A 27,558-nucleotide genomic window follows, 5' to 3' on the forward strand; every position below is an offset into this window, starting at 1 on the left:
CTTGTGCCATTGGGGGCTCCTTAATCACTTGAGTTCTTGTTTGCATTTTGGAAATGTTATGCAGTGGCCCACTTTGGACTTTCAAATTTCAGCAGCGCCCTGTGCGACGCCAAAATCTTCTGTTTTATTGTTTTATTTCACAAGGTGTATATGCCCCTTGATGCTAATAAAATCTCAAAGTGGTTTGGAAAAGTGTTTTTTTTTTTTTTTTTTTTAAAGAGATATGGTTATGATTATTTTGCTGCCCCGATGCTTTTTTTCCCTGTCCCTGTTCTCCTCAGCACCAGCTGCCTCGCTCACCCACTTGGGTGGGCGACCCTGCCCCGCTCGCTGCCTGCCTCGTTTGTTTGTTTCTTCAGGAGACGTGACCTCAGGCCTTTTGTGGTGCTGAGTGCAAAAAACAGACGAAAAAGGCGCCCTCAGCAGCCAGCCCTCGGTCCCTCCCTCCCTCCTTGCCTCGCTCTTCCCCGGCGACTTTCTTTGGGCGGGCGCGCCGGCTGCGGGCTGCTCAGGGACACGCCTTCCGCCCAGCAGAACAAAACAAGCCCCGCTCTCGGCAGGCTTGAGCGCGGCCAGCCTGAGGGAGAAAGAGCCAGAGCGTAGAGGGACAGCAGTCAGCAGACGGACGCGCGCCAGCATTCGCCAGGTAAGCAAGCGCCAGGCCCGGCCTTTTCCCTCCTTTTTCCCGCCGTTCCGCGGGCGGGGCACTTGGGCCGCCGCGGCTCTGCCTTGGAAGGCTTGGTGGCAAACGCCCTGCTGCTGCTGCTGCTGCTGCTGCTGTTCCGGCTGCAGCGCGCCTGAAGAAAGTTCCCTTGTGGCGGCGGGGGCGCCATGTCTGGCCGCGCCTTTTCTCCTTATGTCACAGAGCTAACTTTCGGGGTTCTGATCCCCGTTGGTTTCCCCTCAGAAGCAGCCGTCTCTGCGACAGGAGTGTGCGTAAAATGAACTACTAAAATCCCTCCAGACGCACAAGACCTGTTTGCGCCCTGAAAACGTGCGCGGGGCGGGGGGGGGGGAGGGGAGGAGGTTACGCGAGAGTAAGTTTCCCGTAGAGCTGACGAGCCCTAAACCAAACTCTGCCTCCTCGACTGTGAGACATGATTCGCATCTTTTCTCCCCCTGCAGGGAAATGGTAATTATTTGGGGTCAATATGCAATTTTCAAAAGCATTGCAACACACTCAGCCTTACTACCTGATTCTTGGTTTTTCAGTTCAGAACCTGGTTTTGCCTTTGTGAATGCATCTTAAACGGTTGAATGGCGCCTCCTTTTTTGGAGTTGGGAGGGCATACTGAAGAAAATTCTGCTCTGACTCCTCCAGAGCCTACCTTGATACCTCTGGATAATCCAACAAATTCATTGTGATATGATGTCCAAAAGGCGTGTGGCTACATTTCATTCTTAGCTGATGAGTGATGTGTTTCATCTAAAAAGTACATGGTGGGCATCCTGTAGACTGTCTAGACCAGTGCAAGAAATCCAGAGTTTGAGCATCCCCATGAGATGGCTGTCCGGTCCCTGCCTGAGAAACTCCAGGAGAAAGAGCTCTTCTCTCTTGTTGAACTGCTCTCCTCTGGAAGGCTCTTCAAAATCTACCCCAAATCTACCCCCTGTAACTCAACCCATTAAACCTGGTCCTGCCCTTTGCAGCAGCAAAGAACAAGTATTTGTGGGACAGCTGTTCAGGTTTTGAAGAGTGCCTTTGCATTTCCTCCCAGTCTTCTCATCTCCAGCTTAATCATATCCAGTTTTCTCAACCTTTCCTAACACAACTTTCTATACCCCTGTGCATCTTCACTGACCTCCTCTGAATTGCCTACAACAGGCCGGCCAACTTCCAAGAGACTGTGATCTACTCCCAGTATAAAAAAACTGGCAGTGATCTACCCTTTGCCATTGGAGGGAGGAGAAGCATGGGTGGGGTGGGTGGATTGCCCAGAGTTGTTGAGCTTTTTTGGGGTAGAATTGCCCAGAGTTCTTCAGCTTTTATTTGTTAACTTTTGATAAACTTTATTTAATTCCACGATTGATAAGGGTCCCAGGATCAGCCAGGGATCTACCAGTAGATCGTGATGTACCTGTTGGACATGCCTGGCATACAATGTAAAGCAGTGTTTCTCAACCTGTGGGTCCCCAGATGTTGTTGGACTACAACTCCCATCATGCCTAGCCAGCATGACAAGTGGTCAGGGATTATGGGAGTTGTAGTCCAACAACATCTGGGGACCCACAGGTTGAGAACTGCTGACGTAAAGGGATATGGGACCAGTGGTTGTCCAGATGCTGCTGAACTGCATCTCCCTCCATCCTGATCATGGGCCATGCTAACTGGATGGGACTGGGAAGTCCAGCAATATCTCAAGATCCACAGGTTCCCCACCCATTTTATATTCTCTTTAAAGTGTGGTGCCTGGAGTAGCATGATGGAGCATACTGTGTGACATACCTTCTTCTTTGGCAATCACTCGTAGCTGAGTAAGATTGTCTTCCATAAACACGGTTTTAACAATGAGTCCATAAGTGACTGTGGAGGCCAATTCTGGATCCACACGTCCTTCCACAGTGGGGACATTGGTTTCTGGGCAGGAGTTGATCACGGTGTGGATTTGCCAAGCGTGTCTTCCTCTTAGCATGTTTCTCCCTTGCATCCTGAGTTCAAGTGTCTTCAAAGCCCATGACACTTTTGGTAAAGGCTGTTCTCCAACTGGAGCACTCGCAGGCCAGTGTTTCCCAGTTGCCAGTGTTTATACTACATTTTTAAAGATTTGCCTTGAGACAGTCTTTAAACCTCTTTTGTTGATCACCAGCACTACGCTTTCCAACTACAGTACATTTGCTGTACAAATACAGTCTGTTGAAATCTTGCTGGCATTAGTATTTAGGGTGGTGTAATAGGTAAATTCTTAATTTGAATAACAGAAGGAACAGTTCTACTCCTTGATAAATACCCCAAGGCTATTATTTCTATTGTTGTAATTATAACTGGCAATTATCTTCAACAGCAGTTGCATTCTGAATTTGTATGGTTGACTAAAAACTTCAGAGCTATTTGGTACCACAAGTTCAAAAGTATTGAGCATGCTGAGTACCTGTTGAACACTTGACTTCTTTGCAAAAAAAACCCCTAAACACCCTGGGCCTGGCTGACTTAGAAGACATTATAAGGGTTTATGGAACTTTAGGTTTCATTAGTATTACTGATTCTCAGTATACATCCTGTAAATATTCACATTTTAAGACTGGAAATGAAGTTAAGAGATTGTTAGGCCTAGCTCTGTGCACCTAAAAGAATGTTTGGCTTTTTTTAAAAAAAATGAAGCAAGTACTTTAGATTGCCAGAGTTTGTGTTGGGAATCCTTATCTACCCTGAACATTGAAAAGTCAGTATTTAAGCCTGTTGTGGAAAGGTACTGGGCAGATAGCAGAGTGCGTTGTGCTGAATGGAATTACTATAATCTTGCTTTGTCTAGTTGCAGTACCTTTTTACTTAAGAATTTGACTGTTGTTTAGTACTAAAGAATGTCCATTTATGGTAAAGCATGCTATTACTCAATGATCTGATAATTGCATGAGTGTCTGTGTTCCTTCCCTAGCAGACTTGGAACCTTCCTGACCACAAGTGACTATTAGCTCCAAGAATGTGGCTAAACAACCACAGAAAACTTTGTGAGTTTGCGTAAATCAGGTTTTTTTGCTCGTGAAATAATTAGCTGGATTGTATGGTGAGGCTACTCCAGGCCTCCTGGGTTCAGATTCAGTTCTTTAGCCATTTGGCCAGCCTTAGTTTCTCATCTGTAACATGATAATATTAGTGATTTGCGTTAGAACCATGAACACAATAAGATTGTCACACAGGGAATTCAAGTGCTTCTTAAATGATAATTACTTGTTGAGATTGTAGAGGGAAATGGGATGCTAGGCACACTAGCAGTGGCGTACCTAGGTTCCCTTGCTCCCTTGGCTTGTATCAGCAGCTCTGAAGTTGAGAGACACCATGGGCCAGAAACTCAAAATGTTTGCTTTTCATTGCTTTTCATGCACCCATCAGTGACTTCCTCTGTGGCCATGTGGGTGGGGTCTACTCTGCTCATCTCCTCCTTCATTTTTCCTCCTCCAGCAACTCTTGCCCACTCTTTCTTCCCTCCAAGCTCCAGTGGGTGCTCCCCTCACATTTCAAATACAGCCGCTGGCCAGTTGGGCAGGGGGGGCCCACAGGGTTGCTCTGATGGCCCACACCAACAACTGGATTCCTCTACCAAGGTGCCTGGAGGAGCCTGCACACTTGCCTGCCACCCAGATCAGCAGAGGAGCGGACCATAGAGCGTGCCGAAGGGCTGGCAGGCTCCTAACCACTCTGAGCCAGGGTGGAGAGGCACGATTTTGCTCCCCTCTGGGTTTGCTCCCAAGGTGGAGACCAACCTGGCCAACACATGGGTATGTCCCTGTACCCCTTTCATAATGCAGACTTAGGAGGATTGCCTCCCTTAAGGACGAGGCAGTCTCCCAATTCCCCCCATATCCCCTCATCATTGGAACTTCTAATTCTGGCCCCTGAAAAGTATGCCCTGCAACTACTTCCTGCCTTTTCTTTTTTCTCTTTGCCCCCAAGTCATGAATGTGAATGAGGCTTATAATGAAGCTGTTGTAATTTACATTTAAGGAAGCATGGGGATTTTCTTCAGAAGCTGCAGCTGACAGACCAAAACAGGAAGAGGAACATTTAGTGGTCTAAACCACTGAGCCTCATGGGCTTGCCAAGTTGGCTGTTTGAATCCCCGCCACAGGGTGAGCTCCCGTTGCTTGGTCCCTGCTCCTGCCAACCTATCAGTTTGAAAGCATGCCAAAAAAGTGCAAGTAGATAAATACTTGCTTCAGCAGGAAGGTAAACGACATTTCTGTGAGCTACTCTGGTTTCGGTGTTCCGTTGTGCCAGAAGCGGCTTAGTCATGCTGGCCACATGACCCGAAAAAACTGTCTACGGACAAACGCCGGCTCCTTCGGCCTGTAAAGCGAGATGAGCGCCGCAACCCCAGAGTCGTCTGTGACTGGACTTAACTGTCAGGGGTCCTTTACCTTTTTACCATCACCCCCAGACAGCATGGCCAATGGTCAAGGATGATGAGAGTTGTGGTCTTCAAAACAGCCACAGGCTCCCGACCCCAGGTACTGGATGTCATTCCTGCTTCCCCCCACATTTGTACAGATTATTTGGTTCTCACTTACCAGCTCTAACTTAGCTTACTTATAAACTGTGATGAATCCCATTAACGTTAATGGGTCTAAAGTGGGTTAAATCCAATTACTTTAATTTTGTTATGGATAGGGATGTACAGTTAATCTCTTTGTTTTTCTCAAGTGCCATTTATCAGGCCACCCTCTGCTGCTGTTCAACTTAGTGGTTGCGATCTCATGCTTCATTAAATATTTCCTTTCAATGCTTTTTTTATTCTGCCAGTTTAACACAGATCAGTGCTATTCTGAAACTGATTTCACCAGCAGCTGACCTGCAGTGTATGCCCTGTAGCGCATCTGACAACAAACATATGAGAATCTTGTGACAGGTTTAGTGGTGTCATAACGCAAAATATGGGACGCGGGTGGTGCTGTGGGTTAAAGCCTCAGCGCCTAGGACTTGCCGATCGAAAGGTCGGCGGTTCGAATCCCCGCGGCGGGGTGCGCTCCCGTCGCTCGGTCCCAGCGCCTGCCAACCTAGCAGTTTGAAAGCACCCTCGGGTGCAAGTAGATGAATAGGGACCGCTTACTAGTGGGAAGGTAAACGGCGTTCCATGTGCTGCGCTGGCTCGCCAGATGCAGCTTGTTACGCTGGCCACGTGACCCGGAAGTGTCTCCGGACAGCGCTGGCTCCCGGCCTATAGAGTGAGATGAGCGCACAACCCTAGAGTCTGGCAAGACTGGCCCATACGGGCAGGGGTACCTTTACCTTTACCTTTACCTAACGCAAAATATACATGATCTGAAGAGAAGCAAACTTCCCCCACCTGAGAATACTTTCTTCTTCTTTAAAAAAAAGTGTTGAGCTGCAAAGGAAGTCACAGTCTGCCCTGTGTCTTGCTCAGCTTGAACTTTATTTATCCATTACCTGCTATAATCAAGTAGCATGTGGTACAAGCAACTCCTGCAGCTTCTTCCTGGGCATTATGGATGAGGGCTGATCTCATAATCACATTATTGTTTTGTGAAATTTCCCCTCTACAGTTCTTTCCCTCCCCCTTCGGTATCATGACATGTTGTGTCCCAGCATGCAGGGGGAGGGGGGAGAACTTAAACCAAAGTTGCTGCAGCTATATTTTCTGATCCCTTGATAGATGGATGATCCTCCCATATTAGTATTGGATATATTCCCAGTGGGCTCAGCCACCGAGTGTTCTACTCCTATTGTGCTTTTGCAGGTGGTGACTCATAGCTCAGAAGGAATCCCTTCCAAATGATAATGTAAACATCCGGAAAGCATAGGACAATCCATTTTAAAATTATACGTTCTGGCAATTGTCTCTTAGATTAGACATACAGCCATGGGAAATAGAAATACTGATATCCAATTGATACTTGTGAATGCAAAGTTTAGATAAAGCCTACTTCCTTATGTAGTGTGGGAGACTATAAACAGTCATAATCTTACTGAGGGTGGAAAGATAAATTTCCTGTTTCAATTCATCAAGTGTTCAGTGTCAAACCACGTAATGTAGTTGGGTGCAATAGGATTTGACAGGCAAGAAGGGAAGGCCACCATTTGAATAGAACAAAGGATTAATTTAAAAACTGTAAACAATGATTTTGATCTAAATAGATAAGCAGCAGCTGCGGCATGATTCTTAACTTCCTGCTGTCTCAGTGACCAGCTGCCCCTTCCCCCAACTGTATGTACGTGTATCTGTGTATATATTTTTATATATAATGTTCCAATACTGTTCCTCAGGAAATCACACTTCTTACACTCTTCCATTGTCAGAACTGTCCATTTATTCCTTCTCTCTGCTTCCTGTTCTTTACTTATCTATAAGAGGACTGGCCTTCTTAGTCCATGACTGCTAAGCTTCTTCAGAAGTTTCCAGTAAGAACTTTGTCAAAAACTTTTAAAAAGTCTGTATACTGTATACAATGTATACTGGATCACCCATATCTGTATGCTTATTGACACATTATTTTTAGAAATGAACCAACAATTTCTGCCTAAAAATAGCTGGTTCCTGCCTGGCGCAAAATGTTTAGTGTGTCATTTTGATTACCGGTAATGAGTGGAAAGTTCTGACTGTGTTTGACCTGCTGCTGTTGTCACCCTTGTACTTCTTTATTACTGCAGTGGGACCATAACAATGTATTCAGGCGCTTCCCATCTTTCTGGGAAAGTATTTAGGTTTAGATTACATATATTGGGTGTCTTGATGGCTGTTCCTGAACTGCTGATCTCTATTTGCAAAGTGCTGAGGACTATATATAAGCCTTCATGCCATATGGAACTATGTCGGTGTAGATTGTTTACAAAATACAATATATCTACACCCTATGCATATTAAAAAAGTGTGCAGTTCAACATAATGCCACGAGAAATGCCACATCTGAAAGCATTTTGACTTGGCAGACAGAATAATCCCCCCCCCCCCCCGTGCACTGTTCTGGGGATTCTCCCAACCCCATAGGGCCAATTTCAGAGGGTGAATGGGGTGGTAAACCCCATTGTGCAAACAGAAGCCTAGTTAGGTGCATCCCACTCCATGTAACTAGGAAATCTGGTTATCAGATATTATTGCCAAATATATTTTCAAATGTTTCATATCACTCTTATCTCAACTTTCTTATCATTTAAAAGGAGCAATTTAAAAAATCATTACTTAAAGGAATATTCTGCCGTCATATATATCCTTGTATGGTGTTTTCACTGTAAGCAAACCACTGTGAGTAAACTATAGCAGTAGCAATCCTGACAAATCCTTAATCAGTTTTTTTTTTTAATTTCAGAAATAACAAAAGATACACAACAGCACTAATACATCATCTATTTTTGAAAGATAATATAAGGGAAACAAGAGTTAGAAGAAGCAATAAGTAATGAGTGGAGTAAGGGAAGACAACATATAATTTACAAGTAGTCTACTCAGTGTGAACTTAAATTAAGTATGTTACTGCTGACCATATGGTGTTTATTGCAAATAAGATAGTTATTTCCTAATAGAATAGTGGTACTCAGACCCATCCCAAAATAGAGTAGGGTCACCTTGTGTCATACCTCCCCTTTCTACCACTTATCATATTTGTGAGTTTTAATTGAAAGAGGCATATCCCACAACTCTATTCATCTATGGAAAGTTGGTTTATCTTCTTCCATTTATGTCGTTCTTAAAATATGAGTCACTGTCTCCAAATCCCCAGATCAGACTTGGCCTAAGAAGCTAACCAGTGAGTCCACTGGCAGATCGGTACCTATCTGGTTCTTCAGTTTTATGACACCTAGTATATGTCACATTAATTCTGTTTTCAATGTGAAATATTTGTTAAAGTTAGTTATTTAATAGTTTTAAGTATTACAATGATGGATCACAATACTTTGCTTTATCTGAGTTTGTCTTTAGTTCCAGTACTCTTTAAACACAAGCAACGCCAATCCAGTGAGAGCAGTGTGCATGTGCATAGGAACCCTGTGGAGAGCGCAAAAAAATGTTAGGGCCATTCAAAGCTGATAGCCTCAATCTTCTACTTGGTGGAGGGAGCAAATTTAGCTGTCCCCTTGAGGAGAGAGTGCAAACTTAGTGCAAACTCAGGCCATAACTCAACCCAAAATTGGTGCATTTTAAGCTGATAACCATTGAGCAGCTAAGTTTATACAGCTGCTCATAGGCCATGTACTGCTATATATGTATTTCTGGATTGGAGCAGGGTTTTGTTTTTTTACCTTAGCAAACCTTATTGAATCCTCTTTTATTAGTGGAGTTGTTTGACACACCTAAGCTTCTTGATACATACCCCCTTTTCTCATTGCATTTTAAGATACGTTAACTTAAGAGCTGCTTTTTCCCACATCTTCCAGTCTTTTACTTCTTTGGCATTGGCAGTGTTGTTTGGATGGAACAGATACTTAAGATTTGTGGGAAGCATAGAATAAAGCCTTGGTTCTTGAAATATTATATGCTGTGACTATTTAAAAGCAGCGCTGCTGAGAATGCTTCACATGCAGAATCATCCAACTAATTAATCTTCTATTTCACTTAAGCTTTATCCTTGTTCACAGCCTTATATTTCTTGCTGGAACCTGAAGCTGTTGGGAGTCACAGCTGAGTCGGGGAGCACATGCCTTGTATAGAGCAGGGCCCAAGTTTGGTACTTGGAGATTCCAGTTAGAACAGGATGTCCTATGGGCCTTCAGATGTTGCTGGACACCATGCTGCAGACAGCATGGCAAATGGTCAGGAATGATGGAAGCTGTAGTCAAGCAAGGGCCACAGGTTACTTACTCATTCCTGAGTTAAAGGATCTTGGGTCAGGAGACATGGTCCTATATCTGACTTGGTATAAATGCATCTCTTTTGAGTTATTCTAGTTAATAATTTGGAACTTGAGTAGTATTAGTAGTAGCAGTAATAGCAATAGCAGTAATAAAATTGTGACCTCTAGAATGTGCTGCTGGATTCAATTTATTTCAGGATATGTCTAGCTGCATCTGGTTAATCAGGTCAAGTTTAAGCCTCTTCTGTTTTTGACTTCATAGCCTCTCCCTCCCCCCTGGTAAATTAGTGCTGTAATTTGGTGCTAATCCTAGCTACTGTAATCTAGCTATTGATTAAATCACTACAAATAAAATGATGACAATTTGGAAATGCATAGATCAGATCCAAATAAAACTGTGTGTGATATCCTGGCCAGGGTAAAGATAACTCCAGAAGAATCTTGCAAATTGAGGACTTCTCACTGGCAAGGCACAATCCCACATACTTTCTCTTTGCATTTTTGTTCACTGATACTGTTGGTCTGCAGATTATTGATAGCCTGGATTTAGTATCTGGTCAATAATATTCAGTGGCTGGACAAATGTCTTCTTTGAAACAGCTATGAGAGGGCTTGCCCTCCTTTGCACCATCTGAACAGCCCTGCATTTGGAGCATGCAGAGATCAGGGCATTACCCCAGCTGCTGAAGATAGTATAGACAATCTAATTATGCTCCCGTCATACACTGTGCAGCACTGAAAGGTGCTGTTCTGTAGGGACACTCCATTTTATTGAAAGCCAGGGCTGGCCTCCTTCCTGCTCAGCTTGCTGGGCTATGCCCCAGCAGAAAGAAATGAGAGAGAGACTGAGCCACATTTCCTTTTAAGGCAATCCAAGGCTCCTAGCTGGAATTACTTGGCAGAGAGGGAGGTATACAGAACGTGAAAAGCTAGTTTGCAGGATATTGAGGTGGGAAGGCTGAGACAGACAACTGAGGGAAATATTTTAAAAAGGTGCTTTGATAATAAAACTGCTTTTATTCTTTTTACTCAGTTGCTGCAAAATCTCCCAGCCTTAGTCCAGTGTTTGTTGTTGTTGTTGTTTTGAAAAGGAACTCTTCAAAACTGGATGAGCTTCTCAGGCAGCAGCAACTTGCAGATCAGCCAGGGTCCGCAGCCCTTTGCTCAAGAGGGCAGACTATGAGTATGGGCAGTTGGAGAGATAGGCAAATAGATGTTGATGTTGTTTAGTGGTTTAGTCGTGTCCGACTCTTCATGACCCCATGGACCAGAGCATGCCAGGCACTCCTGTCTTCCGCTGCTTCCCGCAGTTTGGTCAAACTCATGCTGGTAGCTTCAAGAACACTGTCCAACCATCTCATCCTCTGTCGTCCCCGTCCCCTTGTGCCCTCAATCTTTCCCAACATCAGGGTCTTTCCCAGGGAGTCCTCTCTTCTCATGAGGTGGCCAAAGTACTGGAGCCTCAGCTTCAGGATCTGTCCTTCCAGTGAGGACTCAGGGCTGATTTCCTTCAGAATGGAGAGGTTTGATAGGCAGATAGATACAGATAGGCAGATAGATACAGATGCCTAAAACAGCCATTAAATTAGGCAGGTTGAATGGAGAAAGGGCTACTGTACTTTTAACAGTTGTGCAAAAGCGGAAATCTCCACAGGTGTGGCTTGTGCTGGGATGGAAAATGCTACACCAGCTGAAATCCCCTTGTTTACACAGGTACACCTGCTGAACTCCTCTTGTTTATGCAACTATCCAAGCTGCAGACTCCCTGTCCTCCTGAGCACCTGGCTTCCACATGTGACATGACCTGATTTGCCTTGTTTGTGCCTAGTGCTGCCACTGCTGTTTTTTATGCTTCTGTTTTGGAAGAGGTGTTATATTGTTGAACAAGGAGTTATCCAACTCACCAAAGGCAGAAGTGGAAATATATATTGGGTTATTTTGCATTGTCAGTAAAAAGAAGATGCTTACACCAAGCTGCTTTCTCATTCCAATGGATGGTAGAGGAGAGAGAGAGAGAGATGTTCAGCTTGGCTTTGCAAAAACATAAGATTCTAAATTTTTAGTATAAGCTGTCTCACTTAAAAGTGTGATCTGGGCACTCTAGATGTATATCAAGTTCAGGACCTCTTCCCCTTTTCTTCAGAGGAACCAATTGTAGCAATTGGGCCTCTGCATGGAGTATTTTTTTTTTTTTTTGCATTTATTAATTATTTACAGAATTTATACTACACCTTTTAGTCAGAAAGTGACTTCCAAACTTCTTAGAGTGACTTCCAAACATCAGTTCTATGACAGTCCCTGCCCACAGGCTTTCAATCCAAAATAACTTGGGACACAAAGAAAAGGGAATGGGAGGGAAAAGGAAAAGGCAAGTTCAAGCACAAGTTCTTAAAGTTACAGCTGATGTCAGTGGCAATTCTGGCTGTCCATTCCCAGAAGTAGTCTTCTTCTCAGGCCAGATCCAGGAGCAGAGCTGGTGACAATGTCCAGGCCAGTAGGACAAGGCAGATCCTACCACACAGTTCTTTCTTTGCAAAGCTGCTTTCATAGTAATCACAATCCTTGTAGGAGAGGTGCTTGATGGAGGTGCCCTCTGCTCTCACCAATGTAAGTGGCAGTTCTGGATGTCTTGCTATTCCTCCCAGATCAGATTAAGGCTGGGAGAACCAGGCAGCTCCTGCCAAACAGTTCTTAAGACTTGATGGCACAGTAGTTATGTGATAAGAGAGGGGGTGTCCCTTCCTGAACCATGTGGACATGATCAAGATGAACTTCCTCTTCAGTTCTTAGTTCTCTAAGTTCAGCCAGAGAAGCTTAAGAAATATTGCTAACATCAGATTGATACTGTATATCACTAATTCAGGAAGTGAGACTTCCTGCGCTCTTCAGCCACGCACTGCCCTGTTCCGTGTTCCTTATCTGTTTATTGTTGGCCTAGGCTCCATATTTCTAACCACACCTTTCTGTTTTATTTTTTCCGTCCTTTTATGAGGAGTTGGTGGGTTTATGCACATCCTGGAAGAGAATGTATCACTGCAGTATTGGCCTTGTGCCTGGATCATAAGACTTCTTTCCTTCTAGGTTAAAAGCTACCTTGGACAGATTTGGCACATGGATGGCCTTCTCATTTCTGAGCCACTTGGTGCTTTATCTTAAGGTAGCATCCTCCTTGCGTCACGCAAAATTAAGGAAAAGGCCATTTATTCTGCAGGAAGCTAATTCACAGGAAATGCTTTACCTTGAGCTTTGCTATCCAGATCTTCAAAGCAGTGAGAACAGAGTTGCAGCAGTCTGCCCTTAAAAAGCCTAATGAAATTGAGGCAGTTTCTTCCGCTTCTTCCAGGCTCCCATTCCTTTTGTACATTCTCCTTCTGCTTCACCTCAGGTGCTAAAATCAGCAGAGGTCTCCACCTTCATAAGCTTGGGGTGGTGGAGGTCCAGGAGAGGGCATTTTCCATGGGAGCCCCTAAATTGTGGACCTCCCTCCCCACCAAGGTGTATCTGGCACCTTCATTATACAGCTTCAGGCAAATGTTGTAGATATATCTCTTTACCCTGGCTTTTAACACTTGAGATGTATATTTTTAGGATGCATCCTATTTCTGTCATTGTAAGTTGTTTTAATGTTGTAATCTACACAAAGGCCTTAGGGTGAAAGACAGAAGGGTAGGTGGAATGATTGGGTGCCTTGTTCCTGGCACTACTGTGGTGTCTAAAGGCATAATGTGAATCTCATAAACTGTAATGTGGCATTCCTATTAGAACTTCCCTCATCCCCATTCTTTATTTCAGAAATGTGAAAGCAATGAGACTTGGGTATCTACTATTTAAAACATAGTTGGAAATTCCTGCAACTTATGCAGCAAGACTGTTCACAGTATACAAACTGACAGAAGCCTTCTGAATCTGTGCCATTAATTCCAGTGAGTGACTCTTGCAGGCAAGGGAGGGGTATTACAGGCATGTGGTATTTCTCATTATCCCACTGTTAATTTCCTCCCTCAACATTCTTGGAATAGATGTGGAAGACAGGGAGCCAAGTGAAGGAAGCTACTGACATCAGAGGCCAGTGCAGCTCTAGATCTCTTTAGTGCATGTCTGCAATGTACTAAAGTCAGCAACATAAACCAGGCATAGGCAAACTCAGCCCTCCAGATGTTTTGGAACTACAACTCCCATTATCCCTGACCACTAGTCCTGTTAGCTAGGAATGATGGGAGTTGTAGTCCCAAAACATCTGGAGGGCCGAGTTTGCCTATGCCTGACGTAAACACCCACCCGCCTCCATCATAACACAAGTGTGCTGTGAATGCATAAAAACCAGTGCGTGCAGGAAATACAAAGAGCAAGCCAAATAAGGGTGGCAGGAATGGGGCTAATGATGTGGCTAATGGGGCTAATGATGTAACCCTTAGTTATAGAAATATGTTATAGAAATATGCGAGCTGTTTATCTCGCACTATGGTCTACAGTAAAGGTACTTTCTGCCACATCAATAAAGTCTGCAAACCATTCTCTTCACAGCTTCATGCAGGTTGATTGTTGGGTTTTAATGGGTTATTTGAATGCAACCTTGGTAACTGGTAAGTCAGGGCCAGCCCAATACATTTGGGCACCTGATGCAAATGACAAAGTGATGCCCCCCTCTTTGCGATGGAATAAGGGATGGGTGAAGATCTATATAAGGAACAAAGATGTAATAAAGATCCACATCAGGATCTGCTGCCCCTGTGGATCCTGCCACCTGAGGCGGTTGCCTCACCAAGCCAGTCCTGTAGTAAGTTCATTGTGCTACCCCAGTTCCCCTGTCTTCAGTCAATTACATCCCCCCCCCTCATTTGTTCCCTTTACAGGATGCCGAATTGGGGTGGAGGAAAAAAGTGTGGCGTGTGCCAGAAAACGGTGTACTTTGCTGAGGAGGTGCAATGTGAAGGCAACAGCTTCCACAAATCCTGCTTCTTATGCAGTGAGTACGGCAACCCCAGGGGTGTCTCTGATTTTCTTTTCATGCAGACATGCACAATACTCTTGCCAACATGGTAAATAAAATCTGGGATTTCTTCAGCAGCTAGTAGGGAGTATGTTTGGCTTTGCTGTTTTGCTGCCAATGCAAACTAGCTCTCTGTAAGGAAGTCCTGCAGTCTACCTACTATTCAACACTGCCTCTCCTCTTTGGACAGGAGCACTGTAGAGCTACAGTGGAAGGTTGGCAGGTGGTAGGGCCTGGTATTTTGACTGCTGAGCTGCTTAAACACGTGTCATGTATCTTGCCACATGATCTGGCTCACACTCACAGGGGTGCTGTGAATATAAATTATGTACATGAAACAGAATCATGTACATGTCCAAGAGCTCCTGGGCAGCAACATTCCACTGGAGGGGGGTGGGACTAATAACCTATAGCCTGTATCCAGCCCCCAAAAGATTTTTGTGTCCCCAATTTGTCATTAAAAAATTCATCCACTTCTCTACTGGCTCTCTTGCTGTGATGCCATAGGGGTTTTTGTGTGTTCTTCCCAAGCCCCTCCAAATCTGTTTGTTTGTTTACTGAATTTAATAAAAAAATGATTAAAGATTGTCTTAAAGTAGTGTAGATAGCTGATGGAAAATTCTTTGAAAGGCATTCTTGAAAACTGCCCATGCCTACCACATGGGGCCTGAAGAGTCAATGTGGCCCTCTGCTCAAAAAGAGGTTAGCAACACCCCTGTTCTAACCAAACTGCTTTCCACTTTGTACACCTGTCCAGTGGTCCCAGCAACCACTATCTACCTTGTCTAAAGGGATAAGCCTTGCTTGTAGCATTCACTGTGGCTCCCACCAGAATCTCTGCAGTACCCTGAGAATTCTTGCTTCAGATTTTGAACTGTGCATGCACAACCACGTTTTGGCAGTACAAATCTGCTGCACAGAATGTCCCCCAAAACAATGAAGGATTGCTTTCTCTAGTAACCCTGAGTAAAGCACGCCAGTCGTTTCCCCCAGATTGCAAAGGAACATGTAATATGACTGTTCAAAAATTGGAGGAAAAAAATGTTCTTAAGAGTACTTTTTAAACTTCCTGCACATTTACCAATCTTTTATCAGATGAGTTTGAAAGCTGGAACATAGTTGATCTCTTCATGTACATTACATATGCCAATGTTCAAATTACTAGCTCATGTTTCAAGTTATTTTTCAAGTTAAAATAGTGAAAGTTTTTTGAATCCTGAAATCAGACTTGTAAAGTGCTACTGATGGCCAGAAATGTCATGAAATTTTTCCTGCTCTATTATTTCATACAAAAAGGTTTCTGACGGTCCTTTTTATTGAGTCATCTGTGTTAACAGATATGGGAGCCTGCTTTCAAGTTGCATGGAACTCTTAATCAGGCAGGAGTAAGTGTTCCATGTAATTCAAAAGCTTTCTGTCCTACTCTGCCCTACAGTTCCTGGATTCTGCAAGCACAGCCATTTAATTTCCATGCACTGTAGTGCTAGTCATAGATGTTAAAAGGTTCTATATTAAATTGTTTCATAACTGCAATGGATCTCGCTCTCTTTGTAACTCCATTCTAATTGACAGTGAATTCATAGCCAGAATTTTAAACCTGATAGGCCCTGACTATTGAAGCTGAATGTCAAATGTAGAGCCTCTTTAGCCAGCTGGTGTTGACTTGGTTGTTGTTTTTTAAATAAAATAAAAAGCTTTCTGTTCTTGCGCTCTGCTCTCTACTGCATCCAAAGTTAGGCTTATCTTCACACTAATGCTGTGTTTGTCTTTTCTTATGCGCTGTGTGTCTGATGACCTCCTGTGTTTGTGTGTTTCGCCTCTGAGAATCTTGTATATGCTTCAGCTTGCTGTGGTTGTGAATAAACTAAACAATAGCTAGTGAAAGGAAATGCAGCTAATCTGCTAATCTCAAAGCACTGAAGGAAATGCCCTCTGTAATGGAACTGTGTTGACCTGGGGCAACAGCTGTTCTCCAGTTTAGCAGCTGGAAAATGTGATTTTTACTTCAGATATGGACATCTTAAAACAAAAGTTGTCCTGCTCTCTCAGTGCACAATGTGTACCAACCTCTGGCCCCTGTGACCACATAAACTCACTTTGACCCTAACAAAGGAGACTTAATAGGAGCAATCTCATCTGTTGTTCAAGTGACTTGCCTGTTCATGTATAAGGTGGGTGTGGAGATCTAATTTTTGCATCAACCTTAAGCAAAGCTAGAGGGGGGAAATGTCTTAAGTAGGGGAAGAGCTGCAGCTCCTGGGGAAGGGCCATAGCTCAGTCATAGAGCATCTGCTTTGCATGCAGAAGGTGTCAGGTTCATTCCCCAACATCTCTAGGTAGAGCTGGGGAGAGAACCTTGCCTGAAACCCTGAAGAGCCATGCCAGACAGTATACAGACAGTACAAAACTAGATGGACCAATGGTCTGTGCAAGTAACTGAACATGGTCTAGTAACACTTGTGGACTTGCAAATATTATGGCCTCAAATAAGAACACTTCCAGGCTTGGGGAACCAGGAGACCCAAAGATCACACCATTTGTTCACCAGAGAGCCAAAGTCTACGTTGGAGGGTTGCCAACCCACAAACAATGAACTGCATTACCAGCCAGGTTACAAATGTGAAGAGAGATGAGACGGAATAAAATTGCCAAGTCATTTATTTATGAAACCTTTATACCACTTTTCAGTTAAAAATAAACAGAGCAGTGTATTGTTTGGAACAAACAGTGAAGGATATTGCATGGCAGGAAATCAGCATAGACATTCCTTTGAATATAAACTAAGCAGAGTCTTAATCAGTAAACTGTCAAGAGGACTTGATAAAACAAAACTTTTTACAACAGAGAGCAACATAGTTAATCAGTCACGCATTGTAGAGCAAGTAAGTGTAAGTAAGTGGTGGGCTTGGGTTACATCAAAACAAACACCAGATTCTTCTTGAAGTGTGTGGATACGCTAAGCATCTGTCATCTGCAAACAACCCCAAACCTAGTCCTTTTTAGCTTTTCTGAGCTCATTGGTATGTATGGAATCTCTGCTTCAGAACTACGGCTAACATCCTGATTTCAAATAAATGAGAATGGCATCTCAGCGATGCATTGGGCAGTGGCTTCTCAAAGATTTGTATATAGGGCTGAGCAAAAGGTGCCTTTGATATGGAGAGGGCAAAACTCTGAATGGAAAGAAGACACACTTTGATCCCCCTCACCAGAAACATAGAACCAAGTTGTCTTTGATCAAAGCTGATTCTCCTTAAGATTACTATAATGACCCAGCAGCCCAATATGACACGCTGTTCAAAATAGCTGAGCCTAACTTGTAGTGATTGTACAAGACATCCAGGCCAGGCAAGTATTGGAACTCCACTCCAAGAAATGTAAGCTGTTTTTGGTGGAAGAGTTTTTTGCAGCAGTCCTCCTTTGATGGCAGCACATCCTGACACTCCTCCTCCTATTAATTCTCTCTGCTGGAGGGCTAGACCAGTCAGAGGAAAATAGTACCATATTTGGTAATGAGGATGGGATATTCAGTCTTGGAGACCCATATTTAGTTGCAAGGTATAGGCTGTTGCTACTGTTGCTACTGTGGCATTCCTAGGGAAGTGCTCTGTTTTGTTTTTGCATTCTTTAAGAGTAAGACAATTTTATTTTGGGCTAAGAGGCAAACTCCAGCCTCCTGAGGTTTTAAAATTTGACTGCTGTTGGCAGTCTCAACATCTCTTTCTCTCTCTCTTTAAGGACAATATAGAACTCAAGGTCCTAATTCCTTTGCAGCTGGGAGAAAACATAACATTAGCTCTTGGCCTCAGTTCTGATCCCCCTTATCCTTGTGGCCATCATTCTTCTCCTCTCCTCACCCTCTGCAGTTCTGACTCTAGAATCAAGGCAAGGGTTAAGAGAGGACACCAATATGAGTGATGCTAAGATCTGAATGTGCATTTGAGAGAGGAAAATATGTTTGTGTGCAGCAGTGAAGCTGTCAGATACTGGATAGCCCAGGCAGAAGCATCCTTGTCTGCAGCTGGAAAGCTCTGTCAATTTTTCCCCCCAATAATTTTTTATTGATTTTCCATAATATTTAACAAAATTTTCACAAAATTAATACAAATTACTACAAATTCAATACAAATTTAAAAGCTGATTTCCCACACACCCCAGATGTTCCCTCTATTTTCCTCCCTCCTTTCCTGCTCCCAATAAAACAACTTTTCCAACTATCATTTCAAGATACAGTCATCCCTTCTCCCTACACACCACCTGTTCAGTTACCATTTTTTGCTGTGGCTTTTATAATTGTTATAAACTGTCCTCAAAATAGTTGAGTAGAGTAGATCCTCTGTTATCTATCTGTGATAGTCATTCATCAATTTTGAAACATTTCCTTCTGATACCTCTTGAGTAACACTTTGCCTGAGAAAGACAGATCTTGCTTCCTCCCAGACAACATACACACATTCTTCCCTAATATGGCCTTGAGCATTGCTGTCTGACATCTGGCCCACTCAGTCTCACTGGTGCTGCATGCAGAGGGTGAAAATGAAACCCCTAGAATTTTTTTTTGGGGGGGGGGGGTATAAACATATAATATACATCACCCCCTCACACTACCAATTTCCCAGCATCACCCACCCCTCACATTTTGCCAAAATTTAATCCTGCATTTTACATACAAACAGTTCATTAATAAATCATTACCGTAATAAATAAATATAATCCACATATCTTCTTTTCTGTCTGAAAGTCTCAGAGGCTGTCAAGATGGTATGCACTGTGGTCCACCCTGTCTCTTTCACTGTTCTTATTTCCAGCTTTGATACAATCTCAACAAAATCCATATCTTCTCTCCATCCTCCCCCCTAAATCTTCCTGCAGTCCATCCTGCCAATCCTCAGTTCCATTACATCCAATTCCACAGTTTATTCTCTTCCGAGTGCTTAACAGGCAATCAATCCAGTTGTTCCCAAACTTTTCTTCTTTATTATTTTAATTTCACAATACGAAGGTCAAAGGAGTGGTCAAAGTCCCTCAAAGTCCCTTAAGGTTGTTCCTCTCCATCTTCTTTCAGGCAAAGTCCTTAGTTACAGAAGTACCCAAAGAGGGATTTTTAAAGTCACTCTTCCCAAAAACTTTACATTCCATTGCTTTAGGGGAGAGTAGATAATGCAGACCCTCCCAAAATGACTTAAAATATTGCCTCCCCTCCCCTCCCCTCCTTCCACCTCTCAAGCAAAGCAGAAATACCGTATTTTTCACCCCATAGGGCGCACTGGCCCATAGGGCACACCTAGTTTTTTTGGGGGGGGGGAAATAAAGAAAAAAATCCCCCCCCCTGGTGCGGGGCTGGGGCGGGGGAACCCCAGCTTCCCCTGACCCCAGCCCGCAGAACAGGTTGCTATCCGCAACCCTTGGGAGACCGGCACGATGTCACGTCAGGCTCCCAAGGGTTGCAGAGAGCTGCCTGAAGCCTGGGGCACGCTCTGCTGCGCTCCCCAGGTTTCGGGCTGCAGGCTGCTGTCCGCAAGCCTTGGGAGCCCGGCGGGAACTCCTGTGGGTTCCCAAGGCTTGCGGAGAGCTTCCTGAAGCCTGGAGAGCGAGAGGGGTCGGTGCGCACCGACCCCTCTCACTCTCCAGGCTTCAGCGAAAGCCTGCATTCGCCCCATAGGACGCACACACATTTCCCCTTCATTTTGAAGGGGAAAAAGTGCGTCCTATAGAGCGAAAAATATGGTAAGCATCTTTCATTCTTTCCAAACCTTTCCAAACAGATGGTTTTCTCCTGCAGCATAAATCAGGATCTCTTCAGGGGGGGTGCCTCTTCGCTTGCCAGTTGTGTCCAAATTAAATGGTATTCCACAGCTCATCACGGTAACTATCAGGGCTGTCCTTGGATGGAGCCATTGAGCCCATCACCCTCACCTTTTCATCTGGGAGATGAGGATTTCCACCTCACCCACCTTCACCCACCCCCCCCGCTGCGAACACACACAGGACTTGATCTCCTTCCGCAGGGCCTGTATGACAGAGCCATTCTGCCTGGCCTTCAATTTGAATTACCCTGATCCTCTATTCCCTTTCCTCTTCTATGAAGAAACCCTTTTTGGGACCCCACATTTAAATTCTTCCCTAGTCTCCTTGCTGGCCCTGGTAGGACCAACTTGGCCAGTTAGCCCTGGTGATCATTTGATGTCTATTGACTGGGTTCCACCCCCCAAAAAATGGCCCCTGAATTTTTGAATTTTATTGATGTTGTATTTTATGCCATTTTTAAGTCACATTTTAATCAATGTTTCATATTTGCTGTTAGCTGCCCTGAGCCCAGGAAGGGCGTGGTATAAATAAATTATCATCATCATCATCATCTTGACAGTAGCTCTTCAGTGTCATCTGTACTTTGACCCTAATTCTCTGTGGCACTTCAGGTATTGCATGGCTACCCAGAAATCTCCCCAGGTAGCTCCTTGGAGAAAGCAGGTCTGATACTTAAAGCTTCTGAAGGCCTTCTGACTTTTGCCTCTTCCTTCTCCCTTCCTTGCAGTGGTTTGCAAAAAGAACTTGGACAGCACCACAGTAGCTGTGCATGGAGAAGAAATCTACTGCAAGTCATGCTATGGGAAGAAGTATGGACCAAAAGGCTATGGATTTGGACAGGGAGCAGGGACTCTGAGCATGGACAGGGGGGAAGGACTTGGGATCAAACCTGAGCAGTAAGTTGTAAATCTTTCTGCATCTTGGTAACAAGTGTGATCATATTGTCTGTCTTAGGTGAAGATTTTATTTTTGCTCGTGCAGAAAGAGGAGTTACTTCTGGAGAAGTCCCTATAATTCAGAGATAATTCTGACGCAATGCTGCTTTTGATTAAAATACCACAATGCTCTCTCATATATGGGGAAAATCCCCATGACTGGCAACAATTTTAATATGGGGACTTGATCAATTCCTAAGTGCTTCTGGGTGCAGAAAAAATGCAGCACTCTGGTTATTTAAATGTGCGGCCTGCCCCCTCTTAAGCACCCTAACATATTGGCATTATCTATAATCTAGACAAAAGCCAACAAAACAAGCCCGAAATCCTCTTTTTCCCAGGTTAATCTTGATCACAAGTGCCAGCTCGAATAAGCGAAAACTGTGCCAAATATGGATATTTTAGAAAGTGAAAGAACAAACTTGGGCACTCTATCTTTTGGAATGACACAATTTCTGCACCCTCTCCTAAGCTGTAGTCCTTTACTGCTGCTGTATTGAGTATATGACTGAAATTATCTGGATGAGTACCAGACCAGATTCTCATCCTGCCAGATCTCTGTGATGTAAACAAACTATGTGGTCTTGTCCCCAATGTACGCAGCACACTGGTACTGCAGCAGCACTGGTATGTAGCAGCACTGGTACGCAGCACACTGACCTGACATTCACCAGCAAAAATGGAAGTTTGGGAACAACACTATCCTATAACTTACCAGTCCCTAGAATACTGATGGCACACTGTTTTTGTTCCCCACTCCTTCCATAGCCGCAAACGGAATAGGCTGTCACCAATATCCTCCTTCCCTGCAGACTCTACAGTGTACAAACCTGCAGACATATAATGATTGTTTCCCTGTCTGGACTCCACAGGCCCCAGCCCCACCAGCCTACCAACAATCCCAACGCATCCAAGATGGCGCAGAAGGTGGGTGGTGCTGACGGCTGTCCCCGCTGCGGACAGGCTGTGTATGCTGCCGAGAAGGTGGTTGGAGCTGGAAAGGTAAGAGCCTGCTGTTAAGAGCTGAACCTCAGAGCATAAATCACACACTGGTGTGAGAGTAAATCAAAAACATTGGATGCAATGGGGAAACCGAAACCACTTCCAGTTGGGGTTTCCTGATTTGGGGCATACATAGTGAAACACACACGTGTGGAACTTTCCCACATTGCAATTTACACTGAACTTGTTGCATGGGGTGGAATTTAATGTTGCAGTATTATGAATGTCCCGTTTTCGGAAGCATTTCAGCTTGCCAGACAGAGCAAACTCCCCTCCCCTCTCCCCTCCTCTTGGGTTTCTTCCAGTGCCCCCTGAGCCAATTGCAGGGGGCATGGGGAAGGCGGGGGGAAAGCCCCATCGTACAAGCAGAATCCTTGCACAGTGTTTCCACTCACAGGCTTCTTAGGCAAATCCTGCCCATGGAAACTATGTTTGTGTAAGAACTTCACGTTATAAGAAGCAGCTCTTGAGTGTTCAACAACTTTTTGTGAAGTTGCTCAAAACAGCCTTCAAAACTTATCCTCTGTCAGATTAGCATGGATCTTTTTGCAGAATCAAGACAGAAATGTGGCATCTTTTTGTTGCAGTGTACACTGTTCTTTGGAACTCCTTGCCCCAAATTATGATTAAGGCTAGCAGCATAAATGAGGCTAAGCAATTACGTAGGAATATCAGTGAAGATAGTTGGGGTGTAAACATTCTCTTCCTTGGGTTGCATGCAAACCTTCAAATGCTAGAACCTAGGAGGGATCACTAGGAATTTGGAATATTTCAGTACAAAACAGTATTTGGGATGGGAAGATGGGTGACTGGGCTGCCGGCCTCATGCATTGCCAGTGAGAACTACTATCTTTAAAAAATGAGAACCTGACAACACCTAATATAGGAGGCCAAAAGTGTCGTGGTGAATCCTTTTACTTGCACCCTAACATCTTGCCTTCTGTGTTGTCCTCAGTCATGGCACAAAGCATGTTTCAGATGTGCAAAGTGTGGTAAAAGTTTAGAGTCCACTACTTTGGCTGATAAAGACGGTGAAATCTACTGCAAAGGTAAAAATTTATATTTCAGGATGTCTTGCTTGTGTTAGATTTCTAGTGAGATGTGATGGTTAGTCACGGGTCAATGTGTCAAATGTGATGCTAATGCAAAGGGTGTTCTGTCCCCCTCCAGATGGTCTTGGAGGACCAAGATGCGAAATTGCAAAAAGTTGCTATTTAGGGCTTTCATAGAACCGTAGGTGGCAAACGTAGATTCCTCTACTATTTATAACTGTTCCTTGACTTGCAGTGTAATAGTGAGACCATTAAATTCCCCCTACCCTTCATCAGTTTGCCCACCTTGATAATATCTAATGATACCTACAGGTATATATATAAACATGTATTTCATATCAGCACAGTGTGTCTTAAGGCCTAAACAACTTGCAATGCCCTTGTCTTGTGTAACTTATCGCTGATGCTCATTGTTGTTTTACAAAATTATTAATCACAGTTGGTGGGAAGAGGCTTCTTATCTCTATGCCTCTAGTGGGTTTTCCACAAAAACTTTTAAATGCAGTGGCTGCAGATTGCAGCCTCTACAGCTGTGTTTTGTAAAAAAATAATAATAATGAAAGTGTTTGAAATGGAGTGGGAGAAGTTACATGTGTGTAGTTTGCCCCTGAAAAGCAAAAAATTGCTCAGCGATTTATGCTGTATGAACTGTTGGTTTGCCGCATGGCCAACGCTCTGACTGTGTCTCTCTTCACCTTTTCTCCTGCAGGCTGCTATGCCAAGAACTTCGGACCCAAGGGCTTTGGCTTTGGGCAGGGAGCTGGAGCACTTGTCCACTCCCAGTGAAGAGCTGGCCCATGAGAGACTTTGAAGTCTCCTCTCCAGCACTGAATGCTTTGCCAATGCTGAACTCATCCAGACTGACCCTCAAGGCAATTTCACCAGTTCTTGCAAATGTATTAACAGTAACAGAATCTGCTGCTTTCCAGTGTATCACTGGCCCACCTCCTGTTTACTAGCTCAGCAGCCAACCATATAGTCCTGACCCATATGCCGTAGAAGACACTAAAGTTTCCAATGATCTGCAGTGGGCTCTAACCTACCATGGCTCACATTAATACAGTGGCCTTCTTAAATACAGTTTCACGCTTTCAGCCACAGCTGAAACTATATACAGCAGAGAGCATAGCCATTTCCGTATATAAAACACTGTGATAGCTTCTTCAAAACACCTCTTGCTCCCACCCCTAGCAAAGGTTATTTTTGTAAGAACATATTATATATTGTGATATTAAGTCTTATTGAAAAGTCAAGTGCAAAATATGAAGCTGATCAAAGATGATTGTGGACCACAAGGATAAAGAGCTGAAAACTTAAACTACTTAGTTGTGTACAAGTGATACAGAGAAGGAAAGGGAAAGTGTGTAAACATGCACAAAAGTGTAAATAAAGCACTTTTCTAGAGTTTGGAGGAACTATGCAGGCAAATCCTAAACTGTTGTAACCTTGAACATTTCAGAAAAATTACTAATATAGTATTAAGGCACTTTTTCATATTTGGGAGAATTTAGATCATATCAAAATAAGGTTTCAGAGACTGATACACAGGTGCTTTCCCTAATGGCATTGCCCACCATTCCTGTCACTCCTAGAAGGTGTACAAGTTTGAAGGTGTACAACCAAAGATTCAATATTTGTTACTTACGGCGACTGGGACCACTGAGAAGTAGAAGGTTTAGAAGTCCAATTTGCTACTGCTTCAGGTTATCATCAGTCCTTTCTGTGTCACTTCCCCCTTGAACAAAGGAAGTGCTTAATGGGTCAGCTTCACTTCTTTGCCTTGAGGGTAGCCCCTGTTTGTTCTTGTCTCTGCTTAGGGAGGTTCCCTGGGCAGGAGAGGACCTGCCTATTGCATTGTCATGGAACTACAGGCACCTGAGTATCCTGTCCAAACAAGCACTAAAAACAGGAGCTGTCAGATTCAGTTCACTTCCTGCAAAGCTCTTAATGTAATAGAAGATTGAAGCCAGTGATTAACTGGACCTGTAGTGTATCATTTTATAGAGTTTAAGAAGAGATTAAGGAAGATTCCAAACCACAGAAGCTGTAGATCTTATAAGCATCTATATATGGGGTCTAATGTTTGCAGTCTTACTACTTCCTTTTATGAAGCTCAGGGGAAGTCTTGCTTTCAAGGTATAAGCCTTCAAAGGGTTTGGAGCTTTTTAACAGATAATCTAGGTCACGTGTCCCCCAATTTATTTAGCACAATATGGGTCCATATTAGTTTTCAGTGTGATCTAAATGCACAGTTCATATCCTTTCCTTTAGGATGCAGCCTGAATAATGTTTTAATCTCTCCGCTTTAGGGAATTTGCATGAAATTAGATTACATTTCTGTGGGTCCATGCACATTTGTTACAAACTTGCCAGAAAACCTGTAGTAATAACATTTTTACAATGTTCTGTTACATACTAGAGCAAATAAAATTCCATGTATTCAATAAAGCGGTTAAAAGGAGTTTGTGTGTCTGGCTCTCCTGTATTTAAGGAAGAGAAAACCTGCCATGAATCTGTCTGTGTGGGAAAGCCTGCATGTTTGCAGTTTCTAGAGATGAAGGCAGAAATAATGCATGCGGGTGAGGGAAATAATACATGCACAGAGATATTCTCTCGCCCTCCCCCCCACCTGTCACTGTTGAAAAACATTTGAATCTGCACTTAGAGCTGATGAGGTAGATAGCAACTCTAGCAAAATTGGGGTGGGCCACCCAGGAATGTCAGGCATGGTTTCGAAGGTGATTTGTCACAAGAGGAGCAGACCAGCCTGAATGCTTGAACTCTGGGTCTGTGGCAGTCCTCGAGCTGAAATCAATTGGAAAGTGAACCTGAAAGAGCCTTCCTTTAGGGCAAGGATGGTCAAGCTGGAGTGCAACAACATCTGAAGAACACATTAGGGATCAGATGTGCTTAGCACATTAACCTGTGTGGCAGGTGGGGCCACTGTCTGTTTCACACATAACCCAAAATGTGATGTCAGGAAAGTCAGTAGAGCATGAGATTCTACTGGGTGAAAGATTCTTGCATTGCAGGGGGTTGGACTAGAAGATTATCCTCGTGGTCCCTTCCAACTCTACAATTCATTGATTCTGTGATTCTTTGACAGGACTGTCGTACAACCTCATTTACTTTGGATCAACAGCTTTATCAATCCTGGCACTTCAAGGTAGATAACTATTTTTTTTTTTTGTCATGCTTAAGGAGATTCCAGAGTTTCCCTCTTTCCTCCACATTGTACTAATGTTTGCCTCTCATCCAGTGGAACCCCTTACCCAGTTAAAGGTAAAGGGACCCCTGACCATTAGATCCAGTCGTGACCGACTCTGGGGTTGCGGCGTATAGCTTCTGGGTTACATGGCCAGCATGACTAAGCTGCTTCTGGCGAACCTGAACAGCGCACGGAAACACCATTTACCTTCCCGCCGGAGTGGTACCTATTTATCTACTTACACTTTGACGTGCTTTCGAACTGCTAGGTGGGCAGGAGCAGGGACCGAGCAACGAGAGCTCACCCCGTCACGGGGATTCGAACTGCCAACCTTCTGATCAGCAAGCCTTTAGGTTCTGTGGTTTAACCCACAGCGCCACCCACGTCAGAATGCCTTCTGCCACTGGGCTGTGATTTAATACCTTTTATTCCTCACAGACCTTCATTTCTCACTTGGAGGGACAGTTCCCACATCTACGTTTTGGGGGCTTGTCATTTCTGTGGACAGAGCCTGGCGTTCCAGAGATTTCTCTTGAACATCTGGATTTGGTGCTAGAGCGTTGAAGCAGAAATAGGAGACACCTCCTGTGAGGGTTCTTTGTGAGCAAACAAATCATGCTTTGAGCCTGCCTTGTCTTACTCAAGTGGCCTGGCGACCTCTACTGGCAGTGATCTGAATATTACAGCATGGCATGCCGGACTCCTAGTTTTCACAAATATACAGTATCAGGTCTGCTATGAACATTTACATTTTGGATATTTGTTTTAAAAAATCTGCTGTAATGCAGTTACATAGATAATTTAAACAACCCCCGTCTCAGAATGATATGTGACATGTATTTCAAGCCGTGACATGTACAGTGGTGCCCCGCAAGACGAACTCCTCGCAAGACGGAAAACCCGCTAGACGAAAGGGTTTTCCGTTTTGGAGGCGCTTCGCAAAATGAATTTCCCTATGGGCTTGCTTCGCAAGATGAAAATGTCTTGCAAGTTCCTGCAGGTTTTTTTTCCCTCCCCCCTTTTTCTAAGCAGCTAAGCCGCTTATCAGCTGATTCGCTAAGCTGATAAGCCGCTAATAGCCGCTAAAAGCCACTAAACCGCTAA

General features: G+C 43.9%; 1 protein-coding gene across 1 annotated transcript; it reads left to right on the plus strand.

Moving 5' to 3' along the window:
* Positions 1-487: 487 nt before the first annotated feature.
* CSRP1 (cysteine and glycine rich protein 1) lies at positions 488-25,707 on the plus strand. Its single transcript, XM_081867050.1, has 6 exons — positions 488-646; positions 14,313-14,425; positions 20,985-21,153; positions 22,065-22,194; positions 23,150-23,243; positions 23,956-25,707. The coding sequence occupies exons 2-6, from the start codon at positions 14,314-14,316 to the stop codon at positions 24,030-24,032; spliced, it is 582 nt and encodes a 193-aa protein (XP_081723176.1). The 5' UTR covers positions 488-646; position 14,313; the 3' UTR covers positions 24,033-25,707.
* The last annotated feature ends 1,851 nt before the right edge of the window (positions 25,708-27,558 follow it).

The sequence above is a fragment of the Podarcis erhardii genome (genome assembly GCF_964252035.2).
Source record: "Podarcis erhardii genome assembly, chromosome: 6".
Taxonomy (NCBI): domain Eukaryota; kingdom Metazoa; phylum Chordata; class Lepidosauria; order Squamata; family Lacertidae; genus Podarcis; species Podarcis erhardii.

Bases quoted from the DNA above. Each gene is read 5' to 3' on its own strand.
- CSRP1 (XM_081867050.1), top strand. From the start codon at position 14,314: ATGCCGAATTGGGGTGGAGGAAAAAAGTGTGGCGTGTGCCAGAAAACG. The intron at 14,426-20,984 runs GTGAGTACGGCA...CCTTCCTTGCAG, and splicing joins CAAATCCTGCTTCTTATGCA to TGGTTTGCAAAAAGAACTTG. The intron at 22,195-23,149 runs GTAAGAGCCTGC...TGTTGTCCTCAG, and splicing joins AGGTGGTTGGAGCTGGAAAG to TCATGGCACAAAGCATGTTT.